This window comes from Spermophilus citellus (genome assembly GCF_964194105.1).
Source record: "Spermophilus citellus genome assembly, chromosome: 1".
Classification (NCBI taxonomy): Eukaryota; Metazoa; Chordata; class Mammalia; order Rodentia; family Sciuridae; genus Spermophilus; species Spermophilus citellus.
Window position 1 is genome coordinate 36,920,944 of NC_138182.1, and position 15,844 is coordinate 36,936,787.

Consider the following 15,844-nt stretch of genomic DNA (forward strand, 5'->3'; position numbering starts at 1 on the left):
CCCCAGCCAGACGTCTACTTCCTATACTGACGCCCAATATCACTCTATACCTTAAATCAAATGCCAAATAGCTTCTCCCATATTATTCTCCTCCCCTACTCATTTCTATTCTATTACCCTATTTCACTTTCTTTTATAGTACTTCTGAAATTATGTTGTTAATTTGTCAACTCATTTATTAACTGTTCTGCTCCATGTCAGCAAGGGCCCTCGCAGCTATCTTCACTCTGCTAATCATTGCCTAGGCGTCTGGACCATAGACTGTTTACCTAGCATGTGCAAATCCCTGGATCTGATCCATAGCACTGAAAAAAAAAGTTATTATTTTTTTCTTTGGTGCTGGGGATTGAGCCCAGGGTCTTGTGCACACTAGGCGAGCACTCTTCCACTGAGCTATACCCCAATCAGCATATTTATGTTGTTAAATTGGACCTGATTGGATTAGACTGCACTGCGGGATGAGCTTTGTCACATTATAGAATTTTTACCCATTGAAATGTCGGTGTTTAATGTCTGAGTGTTTGTTGATTGACATTCTGCTTTGGTTTTTGATATTAATTTTCCTTTACAAAGGCATGTTTGTATTCTAAAATCTATCATCAGATTCAATCTAGATATAAAATCATGTAAACATACAAGGCTGTGAATTCTGAGGTTGTGAAAATATTATTGTTCAATATTAAGTGACAGAATCATTTTTTTCCTCTAAACTTTCAGGACAGGGGCTGGGGATGTGGCTCAGGCGGTAGCGCGCTCGCCTGGCATGCGTGCGGCCCGGGTTCGATCCTCAGCACCACATACCAACAAAGATGTTGTGTCCGCCGAGAACTAAAAAATAAATAGTAAAAAAATTCTCTCTCTCTCTTTCTCACTCTATCTTTAAAAAAAAAAAAACTTTCAGGACACTGAAAGAGACTTGAAACAAATGAGGCTTCAGAACATAAAGGAAAGCAAAATTCCAGAACAGAAATATAAAGCTAAGGTAATCCACATTTTTGTCTTTTGGCTCCCTGTGAGAAGCTGGCTGGGGGTCCACACCTGCAGTCTGGGTCACCTATGTGATTCTGCACACCTCTTGTTATTTTATGGAATAGCCCTACTTTGTGATGTTAGACTAATGGTTTTAAGTATATGTAATTTTAAAATAAATTGATCTAGGGAGTTGTTATATTAAGGCTTTTAAAGAATTGCTAAATTAAAGGATTTTCCCCCTTGTTTTCTTGTAGAGAGGAGTGAAGTTTGAAATTAATTTAGACAAATGTATTTCTGATGAAAACCCCCTCCAAGAGGAAAAGGTATGTTATTAAGTACACACATGAGAAAATGAGTGTGTCTTAAGTTTCTTGAAGTTGTTTCACAGGCTGTAGGGAAAAATTGCTTAAATATTCCTAAAAGGATCTCTAGTATTCAAATGAGTCTTCCAAATACTTTTTATCCTTCTTCTTCTTTTTCTTAAATAGAGGTTATTTACTTAGGTAAATTATTATGTTTAAAATTATTTTTATTTTATGAAGAACCTATTTTCCTCACATTATTATGTTTTTATTATTGCCAAATTAAAATAGAAGACAGGATACATAGTTGACAACAAATATACTGACCTAAAAAAACTTGGGCAGGTACCCTGGGCACATTCATTTTCGGTCTTAATTAGTTACTGATACAGCTTTGTACATATCTCTGGGTAAATCTCAATTATGCATTTGGTCTCTCCTTGCCACAGAAGTAAAGGCACATGTTTAGTAAATCCAAATCTCATTTTATTACTTGATTTCAACATCTTTTTTTTATTGATTGTTCAAAACATTACAGAACTCATGATATATCATCTTTCATACATTTGACTCAATTGGGTTTTGAACTCCCATTTTTACCCCAAATACAGATTGCAGAATCACAACTGTTACATACTCACATTATTACATAATGGCATATTAGTGACTGTTGTATTCTGCTACCTTTCCTATCCCCTACTATCCCCCCTCCCCTCCCCTCCCCTCCCATCTTCCCTCTCTACCTCCTCTGCTGTTGTTCAATTCTCTCCCCTTCCCCCCCCCTCAACATCTTCTTTTAAAAAATATTTTTTTTCTAGTTGTAGATGGGCACAATCTCTTTATTTATTTATTTTTATGTGGTGCCGAGGATCGCACCTAGTACCTCCTGTGCAAGGCAGGCACTCTACCCCTGAGCTGCAGCCCCAGTCCATCTTGTTTACCTCATTTTTTTATCATACCTGCTAACAAATGTCAAAATTAACTGATTGTTGTTCCATTTTACCTTCTCTAAATTCACCATTTAGATTACCAAAATTTAAGTATGAATAATCATATCTGATACTCATTTTTTTTCAGTGTGTGTGTGTGTGTGTGTGTGTGTATCTGTGTGTGTCTGTGGATAAAATCCAGGGCCCTGCACATGGCATGCAGACAAGCACTCTACCACTGAACTACCTCCCCAGTTCTTCATGTTCTTTATTATCTTAAAACTTTATGGAGCTGGAGGGGTAGCTCAGTGGTAGAATGTGTGTTTAGCATGCTGAGCCCTGGGTTCAACCCCCAAACCAAACCCTCCACAAGACACCAAAAGCTTTTGTATGTCATCATTTCATATTTTTACAAGCATTTTGCTACATAAAGACTTCACTACAATGGTGATAATTAGTTCCTACTTCTGTTCATCCATTAGGTCTCCAGGTGCCCCAGAGCTGTGGGATCAGAGCAGAGCAGGTCTGGGGAGTGGCACCTCCACAGGGCTTCTGTTACTGGAGGTGCTGAGATCAGCTTGCTAGAAAGAAAGAATGGACTCCCAAAGCACTAGCTGCCAGGGTGTTCATCCTCTCTTATTCTATGCATCAATGTGCTTTAAACAAAATTGATCATTTTAGTATTGATTGTGGTGTATGAGGAGCAGTTTTAGGGACATAGTTGAGAATGCTGTGAAGTTGGGTCTGATTTGTGCTACTCCAGAGGCTGATGCAGAAGGATCACTTCTGAGGTCCAGAAGTTTGAGACCAGCCTCGATAACATAGTGAGACCCCCTGTCTCAAATAAAAGACTGTTGTGCTATAGACTGACAGCAGGACCTGAGGATGTAGTGGGATGGAACTGAAGTAGAATAATATTGAAGACTTTTCAAAGTCCAGATAAAATTAAGTGCTCATTACTATTGAGAAGGAGAAATGAAAACATGGCTGTTTCTATTTCAATCACTATAATTCCATTGTGTGTGTGTGTGATACTAGGGATTGAACCCAGGAGTGCTCTGTCACTGAGCTAGCTACAAGCTACATCCCCAGCCCTTTTTATTTCTTTATTTTGAGACTTGGTCTCACTAAGTTGCCTTGGCTGGCCTCAAACTTGTGATCCTCCTGCCTCAGCCTCCAGAGTAACTCTGATTACAGGCCTGCAACACAGAGCCTGGCTATAGTTCAGCTTTTAAAACTCTATAGATTTGTTTGTCTTGCTTTTGAATATTATTGGGAACACAACAATTTTGACATCCTCCCCCCAACATGGCTTATTTCTCATGAAATACTGTGGAAATGCTTTAGGCAACGGACATACTAAATGAAACTTTGACCTTTGAGGACGGGATGAAGTTTAAGGAACATAAAAGTATAAAGGAGCACGAAGATTACACAGACAAAGCCTTTGAAGAACTCTGTGGCCCAGAAGCAGGTACGTGTTCTTGGAACTCTATGGATAGACGGAGCCTGTTCATCAGCAATCTATCTTGAACTCTGTCTGCCCGGCTTCCCCCTGGTTCTTGTTTTGCATACCCCCAGACTCCGCCCTCTTCTCCTGCTCCACACTTTGAGGATTTCACTAGTTCTCTCTACAGCCTCAGCCTCTCCTAGGAGCTCCAACTTACCAATCTTTTTCTTTACCTGCTGGAAAAGCTCACAGCCTTATTTTCTATTGAAAATAGCACATTTGTTTTTTTCTTTATAAGATTCATTTAAATCAAACTTTTCCTATAATCTGTATTGTGACTATTTCCCCCAGTTGGTCTTCAGATCTCACAGTAACAACAGCAAATTGTGTGTGTGTGTGTGTTCACTCAGGAGTAAACTTTGTAACAGTTGTGCAGGGCATTCAAAGAAAACTATAAGATTTTAGTCAAGTAAAGACCACTTGACTAATGGAGAGAATTAGCGGTGCTATAGATTGGAAGTATGCTTCCTCAATATATTTATGGCAATTTCAATAAAAATCACAATAGAATTTTTTTTTCCTGATGTGAGAAGATCTTGGCAGAAGATTGCAGAGATTTGTAATTAGCCAAAATATTGTGAGAAATAAGAGCAGTGAAGGAAAACTTACCTTTTCAAGTATCAAAATATATGTTATACTCATTCAAACAGTGTGATAGTGGCATCAGGGAGAAGTGAGAGTTTAGAAACAAACCTCAGTATGTCTCATACATAATATAGTGCATGCCAGCAACCCAAGTCAATGGAAAGACAAAGGATTATTTAAATAAATGCTTCTAGACCAACTTGTTAACAATTTAGGAAAAACTGTGAAACCAGACCTGATGTAGTATAATGAAATAAATTTTTAAAAAATCAGTGTATGTGTGAAAATGTTACATTTAGAAAATGAAGTAAAAGAAAATAGGTCAGTTTTTATGATAAGGAAGAAGTAGCTATTCAAAACTCATAGGAAAAATCACAGAATAAATTAGTAATAGAGTTGACTTTAATAACAAAAAGCTTTGGTAAGAAGACAACGCTAGACCTTAGAATTATTATTTTCAATCATTTATTTAGAGTAAATAATCATAAATGTCCATCAAAATTTAGCTGTAAATAAAGTCATTATAACATTATTTAAACAGTGAAAACTTGCTAATGTCCTAAAAGTCCAGCAAAAAAGAATTAAATTATAACCTATTTATGAGACAGACTACTATGTTTGCTTTAAAATGGTTGTATAGAAGAATATTTAATAACCTGAAAAAGATATGTAGCTGACTAAAAAAAAAAAAAAGCAAGTTATGAGAGCAAATGTCACGTGGAGACCATTTTTGCCCCTGGTACTGGGGATTGAACCCAGGGCTGCTCTACCACTGAGCTACACCCCATTCCTTTTCAGTTTTATGTTGAACCTCACTAAGTTGCTAAGGCTGGCCTTGAACTTGCAGTCCTCCTACCTCAGCCTCCTGAGTTGCTGTGATTACAGATATACGCCACCACACCCAGCCCAATGTTTGTTTTAAAGCAAAACAAAAATGTTATAAAATTTTAATAGCTTTTGGATGGTGAGATTATGGGTGGATTTTTGCCACAGTCTGGTTGGGCACAATTCAGGAGCCACTTATCAAGCAGAAATGAACTTTATTTTTTGAACACACACGCCACACCACACGAGCTCTTCAGGAATTCCCTCAGCCCAACTGCCACCACTGGCTTCCCACAAGCCTCTCAACCCCCCCCCCCCACTCCTCCTGCTCTTGAGGCTGATTGGCTGGGTCACGTGGGCGGAGCGAAAAAAGTCCCCCAATGAGCAGCTCCGTGGTCTGAAAGGGCGGGAAACAGCCCAATGAGCATCACTGCAGAGGAGCCAATCAGTTGGCAGCTAGAAGTTTGCTGGGGCCGCTGTGAGCCAATCATCAGCTGGCAGCTGGAAGTTTGCTGGGGCCCGTTCGGCTGTGGCTCTCAACAGATTTTTATTTATTTTTTATATGATTTTTAGTTTTATTATAGTGAAAACATGGTAATAAGAAAATACAAGTTATTTTTTAAATTAAAATGGAACAGATTGTGTTCTGTTGAAACTGATTAAAGAGTTTTCATACATGACTCAATGAATTTGTCCATTTGTGCCACTAATATTTTATTAGCACTTAATTAAATTGGCCAGTCAGTCAAACAGTAATAATAAAAGAGCGCAGAGAGGTATCTACTTGGGATGCTGAGGCAGAAGGGTCACAAGTTCAAGATCAATCTGGCAACTTAGACCCTGTCTCAAAATATGAAATAAAAAGGTGGGGCATGGGGCTGGGGATGTGGCTCAAGCGGTAGCGCTCTCGCCTGGCATGCGTGCGGCCGGGGTTCGATCCTCAGCACCACATACCAACAAAGATGTTGTGTCCGCCGAGAACTAAAAATAAATATTAAAAATTCTCTTCTCTCTCTCTCTCTCCTCTCTCACTCTCTCTTTAAAAAAAAAAATATTAAAAAAAAAATTCTCTCTCTCTCTCTCCTCTCTCACTCTCTCTTTTAAAAAAAAAAGGTGGGGCATGTTGCGCAGTGGTAGAGTACCCCTGGGTTCACTTCCCATTATCACACACCAATAATAATAGCAAAAACAATAAAAGCAAAAGAATATTTAAATATGTTTGTAATTTCCAGTCCTGGTTTTGCACATACCAGCTGATGGATACTGGCTCAGCTACCTAAGAACTGTTAGGTGCAATTAGTCACATTTTGGTTGCTTTTGAACTAATGAATTATTTTTTTATACCCAGAGTTTTTCACTCTGCATGTCGCTGCCACAGAAAACAGGAGGCAGTGGGATACCAGAGTGCCTCAGACTCTGATACAAATGATGGCAGCTGCTGATGTCACCTCCACGTGCTCCACTGTGCCTGATGGTGAGTCTCTGGAAAAGCACCAGTTGACTGATAGCAAGGGAAGACCAGGGGCCCCAAACCACTGTGTGGCTCATGCTCATCCTGTTGGAATAGTTTCTAGTTCTCACTACAAGCCCTTTAGATTTTGTACTAAACACTTTGCAAGGACATTGTTTTGGTTTCTCCTCCATCCCCAGAGAAATTTGCCTGATAATTATCCTAGAAAATTGGACACCCTAACCAGGCACAGTAAAGGAGGAAAGATCCTTGAAGAGAGAGAGAAGGTCCGAGGAAGGCAGTAGACTTGATTTACTCTCTAATCATTTACTTGTAATTCTATGGCAGGTCATTTTTTTCACCAATAAAATTGTTAGGTAAATTTTCCTAGGAGATTTAGAGAGTTCACAGTGCAGAGATGCACATAAAATTTCTTTGTAAACCAATGTGCTACTTACATGTGTGGAATGTTTTGGACTTAATGATATTTTCAGCCCAATTCCTGCATTCATTTTTGAGGTTCTGATGTAGCCTTTACTTAGAAGAGGTTCACAGCAACCGCTGGGAGTTATCTTCGTAGGCAGTAAAGATTTTTATTACTTATTTCCTGTGTTCCTCTTGATTACATGGCACTGAGAGAGACCTAAAATTTAAACTGTGCTGTAAATTGAAATATGTAAGTATAGTTAGCTTTCTATGTCCTCAGATTCAACTAACCTCAGAAGAAAACTATTCAGAAAAAATTCTGCATCTATACTGAACATGTACAAACTATTTTTCTTGTCATTATTCCCTAAACAATAAAGTATAACAACTATTTATATCATATTAGGTATTTTAAGTCATCTAGAGATGATTTAAAGTATATGGGAGGATTTGCATAGGTCCTGTGCAAATACTGTACCGTTATATAAGGCACTTGAACTCTGCAGATTTTTATAACCTTGGGGCCTAAAACCAATCCCTCTTGGGTACCAAGGGATGAGTGTATATCCACTGAAGTAAATGTAAGTGAATTGACTATTGACTATTTGATAAGACAGCTGATCTAACAAGACATTGAAAGTACAACTTAAAATAAGCAAATAGATTTTTTTTTTTGTACCAGGGATTGAACTCAAGGGCACTCGACTACTGAGCCACATCCCCAGCCCTATTTTGCATTTTATTTAGAGACAGGGTCTCACTGAGTTGCTTAGTGCCTCAGCATTGTTGAGGCTGGCTTTGAACTCACGATCCTCTAGTCTCAGCCTCCTGAGCTGCTGGGATTATAGGCATGCGCCACCATGCCCGGCTAGATTAGAATTTTTATCACAACAAAAAGACAGTTTACAACCCCCCACTAAAAAGACTCTTCTACCCATCAGCTATGTTTTCTATAGGTTTTTTATTTAAAAAAATAAGGGGTTAAATTAATCTAAGGTTCTAATATTCTGTGACTTCATAAAAACTCAAATAAAAAGCATTTTTATTTTTAATAATGGTTTCCTCTTTAGATGGCCAAGTTATTGTGACTGAAGCTGTTTCAGAAAATAGGAAGCAGTGGCAGCAGGAAGCACCAGGGACTTTAATGGATGCTTTGGCAGCAGCACCTCTTACAAGCAGCTCATTTTCTGCCAGTGAAGGAGAGCCTGGTATGCACTTAATTTTTAACTAAATAACAGTTCCCTGAGAAATTTTGTCAAAGATTTGTAGGTGCAGAAAGTGGATAACGATTCCTTCAACCTGGAGAGGAGATCCATCCTTTTTAGGAGCCAATTTGTTTTGTCTAAGCGAATCCCAAATACTATTAACAAATGACATGAACTTCCAAGGACAGTGGCATCATTTTCTTTAACATAACCAGCTGACAGCTGATGCCAAGTGCCAGCAGCTCTGAAGCTGATGATCTAGTATTGCTTAGCTTTACCTGAGAGAGACAGTTTATGTCTGACTGTTTTGCAGGGGGACTCATGACTATCCTTTGGCAATAAAATTCTTCTGGATGTAGTTTGTTTTGTTTTGTCTTCAATTTTTAGCAAGATTTTGCTCTTTTTTTTTTTTTTTTTTTTTTTTTGATCTGGAGTCTTACATGGTGCCCAGACTGGCTTCAAACTTCTGGGTTTATATGATCTTCCTGCTTAAAAGGCTTATTATTTAATTGCTTTTTAGATTTATTACTAAGCCATTTCTTCTCCATCAATACATAAATATCATTACCTATACTTGTAGCCTTTGACTGTTTTATGATTTTTATACGATGATGGTATAAATTCCTTTTGTAAAATTTTAGAGGTACTGGGGTTGTGGGTCAGTGGTAGAGCACTTGCTTAGCACATGTGAGGCACTGAGCTTGATTCTCAGTACCACATAAAATAAATAAGTAAATAAAGGCACTGTGTCCATATATAACTAAAAAAAAAAATTAAAAAAAAATTTAAAGGATATTGAGTGTGAATGAAAGAGAAATAGTAGCTCATTTTCTGTCAGTGAAGGAGAGCCTGGTATGCACTTAATTTTTAACTACATACATTTACTTTTATAATACCATAAAAGTTATTTTTCATGGGTTTTACTCCTTGCAAGAGAATCTTGTTGGTGTGGGGGATCAAACCCAGGACCTTGCAAATGCTGAGACACACTGAGACACACCACTGAGCTTACCTTCAGCCTGTTTGCAGTATATTGGCAAGCAGTACTGAATAATTGTTACGAGTGGACACTGTACTTAGACAGAATGGGAATAACTTCTGGCTCTCCTGCTGCCAATAAGATAACCAGTCTTATCTTTCATTTCCTCATTTGTAAAATCAGAGTTATGGAAATGTCAACTTCAATGGATTGTTTTAAATATTAAATGAGATAATGCATGTAAAATGTCTAGAAAGTTACCTAAATGTAATAAATTATAGCTTTTTAAAAAAAAATTTATTTAGAGACAGGGTCTCTCTGAGTTGCTTAGGGACTCATGAAATTGCTGAGGTTGGCTTTGAACTCGCAATCCTCCTGCCTCACCTCCTGAGCTGCTGGGATTACAGCTCAATTATAGATTTTAAAATAGTGGTTTTACGGGCTGGGGATGCAGTTCACTGGGAGAGTGCTTATCTAGCATATGCAAGGCCCTGGGTTCAGTCCTCAGTACTGCAAAAATAAACAAACAAAAAATAAAACAAAATAGAGATTTTATTCAGCCATAAAAAATGAAATTATGTAATTTTCAGGAAAATGGATGGAACTTGAGAACATTATGTTAAGCAAACCAAGCCAAACTCAGAAAATCAAGGGTCGTGTGTTTTCTTTCATATATGAAAGCTAGAGAGAAAAAAGGGGGAAAAAGGTGTGTGGGGGAGGTCTTATGAAAACCAAAGGGATTTCAGTGGGATTTCAGATAGAGAGGACGACATTTGTGTTCCCCGCCATAGTCTGCTCTTAAGGTATAAAAGGGAATTTCAGAGTCCCCTCCTGTACCTGGATGGGCAAGTTTTTCCTGTAAGTCAAACGAGTAGCATTCCCCCCCCCCAAAAAAAAAAAAAACCAAAGCAAATTACCATATTGAAGGGGTCTGATTCTCTTAGCCCCAATGATATTACACCCAAAGTAGGAGAGCTGGATCATGTGGTAGTTCTATTTTTAGGCTTTTGACTGTTTCCCATAGCAGCTGCATCATTTTACAATGCCACTAACAGAGCACAAAAGTTCCAATATTTCCACATCCTCACAGACACATGTTCATTTCTGCTTTTTAATGGGGTCATCCAAATGGAGATGAGGTAATATTTCACTGTGGTTTTGATTTTAATTTCCCTGATGATAAATGATATGGAACATCTTTCCATATACTTGTCATGGTAGGGGACAGAGAGATCTACACAGCCCCTTAGCTCTTCTTTTTTCTCTCTCTTTTTTTGAGACAGGGTCTCACTAAGTTGTCAAGCTGGCCTTGAGCTTGTGGTCCTTCTGCCCAGTCCCCTGAGTAACTGGGATGACAGGTGTGTGCCACTGCGCCTGGCTCTTATTCTGTTTAAATGGAGATGATTAAAGGTTCATGGTTCAATGTACAACTGTAGGATTTTTGTTGTATATTGCTCATCAAGTGTATAGGCTGAGCTGCTTTAATTTTGCTGTCATTTCGTTAACAGAAGGAACATTAAAACAATGGCTTCCTAAAGAAGAAGAGGGGAAGGTGGGAATGTCCTCTGGCATTGAAGTAGATGAAGAACAACTGGAACCAGGCTCTGATGATGATACGTAAGTAGGCCATACAACCATGGATTTGACTTCACTCGGGTTTGGAGTTTGAATCACAATGCTTGGATGGTTGGGAGACATTTTCATTGAGAGACTAAAATTGGGGCTGGAAATATAGCTCAGTGGTAGAATGCCTGTCTAGCATGAGTGAGGTTCTGAGTTCAATCCTTAGTAGGAAAAAAAAATCTTGAGAAACTAACATTAAAACTGACATTAAGGAATAGTAATACTCCTGGTATCTCTAAAAGAAGTAAATATAAAACACTCTAGAGCTGGGTACAGTGGTACAGACCAGGTCCTCAGAAAGCTGAGGCAGGAGGATTGCAAGTTTGAGACTAGCCTGAGTATTTTAGCCAAACCCTGTCTCAAAATAAAAAACAAAAAGGACTGGGGATGTAGTTTAGCGGTAGAGTACTTACCTAGAATGTGTGAGGCCCTGAGCTCAATCCCTGGTACAACAAAAACAAAAACCACTCTGGCGTTATAAACATTGTATTTTTTTTTCTACCAAAGCTCTGCTGAAGACGAACTCACAATTTAAAATTTAAAAATAGAATCTAGCACAGTAGCACAGGCCTGTAGCCCCAGCTACTTGGGAAGCTGAGGTGGGAAGATTCCTTGAACCCAGCAGTTCAAGGCCAGCCTGGGGGCGGTATCACAAAACCCTTTCTCAACCAACAAAGCAGAAACTTGGAATCTGCTAGAGAAAATAGTAACACAAGTTGATTAAGACCATAAAAAATTCAGATAATATAATTATCCTATGAAGATTTTAATACTAAACATTTAAAATCATTCAATTAAAATAATTAGGAGGCTGGAGATGTAGCTCAGTGGTAGAGTGCCTGCTTAGCATGCACAAGAACCTGGGATTCAATCCCCTGCACCACCATTACCAACAACAAAAGAAACAAGAGAAAAAAAAAACACAATCCCTCAATGAAGAACAGGAAAATTGCCTTGTCTGGACTGCTATAACAAAATACCTTGGACCAGGTAACTTACAAATACAGATACTTACTTACTGTCCTAGGTGTCAGTAAATCCAAGATGAGGCATTCAGCAGATTCGATATCTGGTCGGGGCTGGCTTTGGGGATCATAGATAACACCTTTTAGTTGTGCCCTCACATGGTGGAGGTCAACGAGCTGCCCCAGGTCTCTTTTATAAAAGCACTAATCCCATTCATTGGGGCTTTACCTTCATGACCTCATCACTTCTTAAAGGCCCTATCTCTTAAAACTATCACATTGGAGGTTTGGGTTCTGAATTTTAGGGGGATGCAAACATTCAAACCACAGGAAAAATTTTGATAATTAACTAACTAGAACTTCTAGAAATTCAAAAAATTCTATAGGTAGAAATTAAAATTTAAGCCCCAGGGGCTGGGAAGTTATAGCTCTGTGATAGAGTGCTTGCCTAGCAATCTGAAGACCCTAGGTTCCATCCCCAGCAGCATAAAAAGCCAAAAAAAAAAAAAAAAAACAAAATTCAACAAATAAACAAATACCTGAATAGATATAGTTAATGAAGGAATTAGTAAATAGAAGACAGGTCTGAGGAAAAAAGTTTTCTACAGCAACAAGATATAAAACTATTAGATCACTAAAAGGACCAAATAAACTTGAATCATATATATAGGAAAAATAAATACTTTTAAAGAGAAGAAGAAAAATATCAATAGGACAAACAGTTGAGCCACCACAAAAGAAAGGAATGGTTCTTTTTCTCTCTTAAGAAATAAAGAGCCTCACCACCATTTGACCCATTTATCCAACTCCTTGATATATACCCAAAGGACTTAAAATCAGCTGGTAAATTGATGGAACTGGAGAATATCATGCTAAGTGAAATAAGCCAATTCCCCAAATCCAAAGACTGAATGTTCTCTCTAACACACAATAAGGGGGAGTGGAGGGAAGAATAGAATTTCACTAGATTAGACAAAGGCAAATGAAGGGAAGGGAGGGGGGGATAGGAAGAACGACAGAATGAATTGGACATAACTTTCCTGTGTTCATATATGAATACACAACCAGTGTAACTCCACATCATGTTCAACCACAAGAATGGGATCCTAATTAGAATAAGTTAAACTCCATGAATATGTCAAAACACACTCCACATTATATACACCTAAAAAGAACCAACAAAAAAATAAAAAAGAAATAAAGAGCCTGCATTAGAAGACTTACATCTGATGATACACAACTCAGAGAAGTTGCAACCAAAATAAACAACAAAGGATAGGTCCATAAAATGAAGAATACACACAAAGAAGTCACCCCGTGGAAAGCCATGCAAAGTCCATGAATGATCACTGAAGGAGAGCCCAGGGCAAGACATGAAGCTAGACAGTCCTCATCAGCACCTGGGGAATTCACATCAAAACACCCAGACATGGTGAGAGTGACCACACAAAGTGCTTCGAGGTGCTGGGAAAGACTGGCTTTTCCTGGGGGTGAGTGCAGGACATGAATTGGAAACTGAACACTCACGATTCCACATTATCCATTCTCCAGCTCCTCATACCATGTGCCCAAGGAGATACGCAGGAGGACATGAGTTGCCAGATGACAGGGAGACCGCAATGTCCCTCTGAATGGGAATGCAGTGTAGTTGTATTAGCTGGTGAGCCAGGATTCCCTTAAAGCCAAGAGGCTCATTTCTCTATCACACAACAGCATCCTCATGTGCAAGGACAGCTGGGTTCTGCAGCAAGGCTCAGTCTAGTGTTCGTCTCTCTACAGAGTCCTTCTTCTGTCCCTCACATCACTGCCATCTATGGAGCCCAGCAAGGCAGCTGTAGGCCCAGCTGTAGGTCAAGGTGTAGACAGAATAAGAGGTTGACAATGGCATCAGATGGATTTGATCCAATGCAGCTTATGTCCAGTACGTGCCGCAGTCTGGCTGGGCACAAATCACGAGCCACTCAAGAGGAACAAATTTTATTTCTGAACTCCACCAGTACACTCCACACACGCTCCCTGGGAACTCCACATGGCTCCTCCAGGAACCACCAACCGGAAGTCCCTCCTCCGGCACTTCCCCAACCAATGGGAACTCTTCAGGAATCCCTGCGAGAGCTCAACTGAAACTCAACTGGAACTCAACTGGAATTCAACGGGAACTCCGCAAGAACTCAAAAGTCATCATCTTAATGGCTTGCTAGAGTCACCTCTCAACCACTACTTCTGGCAAAAATGCCATGCGTCATCCCAACTCGGGCTGTGGCCCTCAACAAGTAGGGTCAGGTTTGAGTGGGAATAGATGGCAGGCTCTGCTGCAGTGGTCCATTCAGAGATGGAGTAACTGTCAGTTAAAGGGAGCTGGATCTGCAGGCATCAGTTGAGATGAACCTCCATGATGGAGTGAGTGGAGCTCAGCGGAAAAGCAAAGGCAAAGAGCACACTGCGTAGTAGTCCGGCACACACATTGTCAACATGCAAGTTTATAACAAAATACAACTTATAATTTTATGAAAAATGTGAAAGAATGTTAAGAGGCATGAAGGTCCAATATATGTGAAAAAAGAGTTCTCAAAGAAGAGAGTGAGGAAAAAGCAATATTTATTTATTTATTTATTTTAAAATATTTATTTATTTTTGTTTTCGGTGGACACAACATCTTTGTTTGTATGTGGTGCTGAGGATTGAACCTGGGCCGCACGCATGCCAGGCGAGCGCGCTACCGCTTGAGCCACATCCCCAGCCCCCAAAAAGCAATATTTAAAGCAATGATAGCTGTGAACTTTTTTGCAATTTTTATTTGATTACATGATTTTGTTTCTGCAGTGCTGGGGATTGAACCAGGGCCTTACATATCCTAAGCAAGTACTGTACCACTGAGTATACCCCAGCCTCACTTTTCATCATCATTGAGCACATGAATCATCAGATATGGGAAATAAAACAATTACCAAGCAGTAATGATGAAAAGAAACCCATACCTAGATTCTTCACACTTTAAATTATTTTTAAAATTTTTTTTAGTTGTACATGGACACAATACCTTTGTTTTATTTATTTACTTTTATGTGGTGCTGAGGATCGAACCCAGGGCCTCGCATGTGCTAGGCAAGCGCTCTATCACTGAGCCACAACCCCAGCCCCCACACTTTAAATTATAAAGGAACGAAGACAAAGGGGAAATCTTTTGTAAACCACATACCTTAGAATGATAACTTGATAAGTGGGAGCTGTCAAATTTATGGATCCCTCCTTATTTAAGGATTCATGTTAAATTTGTGGTCTCTGGTTTCAGTGGAGTCCTTTGCAATGCCTCACAATCCCTTGCCTGGTCAGTGTCCTTCTCTGTGGCACAACTAGTGTGAACCCTCATCCTTGCACGCCCACTCCTGACCATCCTGCTCTCATCCTGCGACAGTGCCTGATACAGACTTCACAAGACACTGTGCGGTTTATAGGTGGAGTCACCAGAGTTTCCCAGCTCTGGAACTTCTCTGTATTCACACAAGTCCTGCTTCCCTTCTTTCCTGCTCATTGTCACCACCTTCTTGTCCCGTTGCTTTCTCAGTCCATTGTACATTGGCCCCTGCTGCCTGGCACTGTTCTGGAATATGCTCTCAGAGGTGGTCTGTTACCATATCACCCAGGCGGGACATCATTTCTCAACCCTCATCTCCTCTGGCTTCCCCTTGGCTTCCTTACTCTTATTCTTGGCTCTTACCAGCTCTGTCTCCTTCACCTGCTGCTGAAATATTAGCGTTCTTCAAGGTTATTTTCTTGGTCTCCTATTCTTTCCCTTTCTAAAAACCTTAGTGTTGCAGTCTTCCACACAATTTCAATTCCTGGCTCTGCTGACTACAGTCATTGGTCACTTACTGACGGGCAGCTCTGGGAAATACGTGCTGTTGGGCGATTTCATCTTTGTGCAAACATGATGAAGTGCAGTTACACAACCCTGAGGTGAAGGTCAGTGAAGGTCACTTGAGGTTACTCAACCTGGCCCCTTGATGCCACCAAGAGATGCAGTAAACAAGAGATATATAAGGCTGCTGACAGGGTAACACATTAAATGATAT

At 39.6% G+C, this 15,844-nt stretch overlaps 1 protein-coding gene across 1 annotated transcript in view; it reads left to right on the top strand.

Annotated features, from left to right (window-relative positions):
* NEK5 (NIMA related kinase 5) overlaps nucleotides 1–15,844 on the top strand; it is a gene marked incomplete at its 5' end in the record, with an annotated part of 54,057 nt that overhangs the window by 36,188 nt on the left and 2,025 nt on the right. Inside the window, 6 exons of the mRNA XM_081308630.1 lie at nucleotides 902–982; nucleotides 1,227–1,295; nucleotides 3,551–3,677; nucleotides 6,472–6,597; nucleotides 8,070–8,207; nucleotides 10,692–10,800. Of these exons, the coding sequence (XP_081164756.1) occupies nucleotides 902–982; nucleotides 1,227–1,295; nucleotides 3,551–3,677; nucleotides 6,472–6,597; nucleotides 8,070–8,207; nucleotides 10,692–10,800 (650 nt within the window). The remainder of the gene's footprint in view (nucleotides 1–901; nucleotides 983–1,226; nucleotides 1,296–3,550; nucleotides 3,678–6,471; nucleotides 6,598–8,069; nucleotides 8,208–10,691; nucleotides 10,801–15,844) is intronic.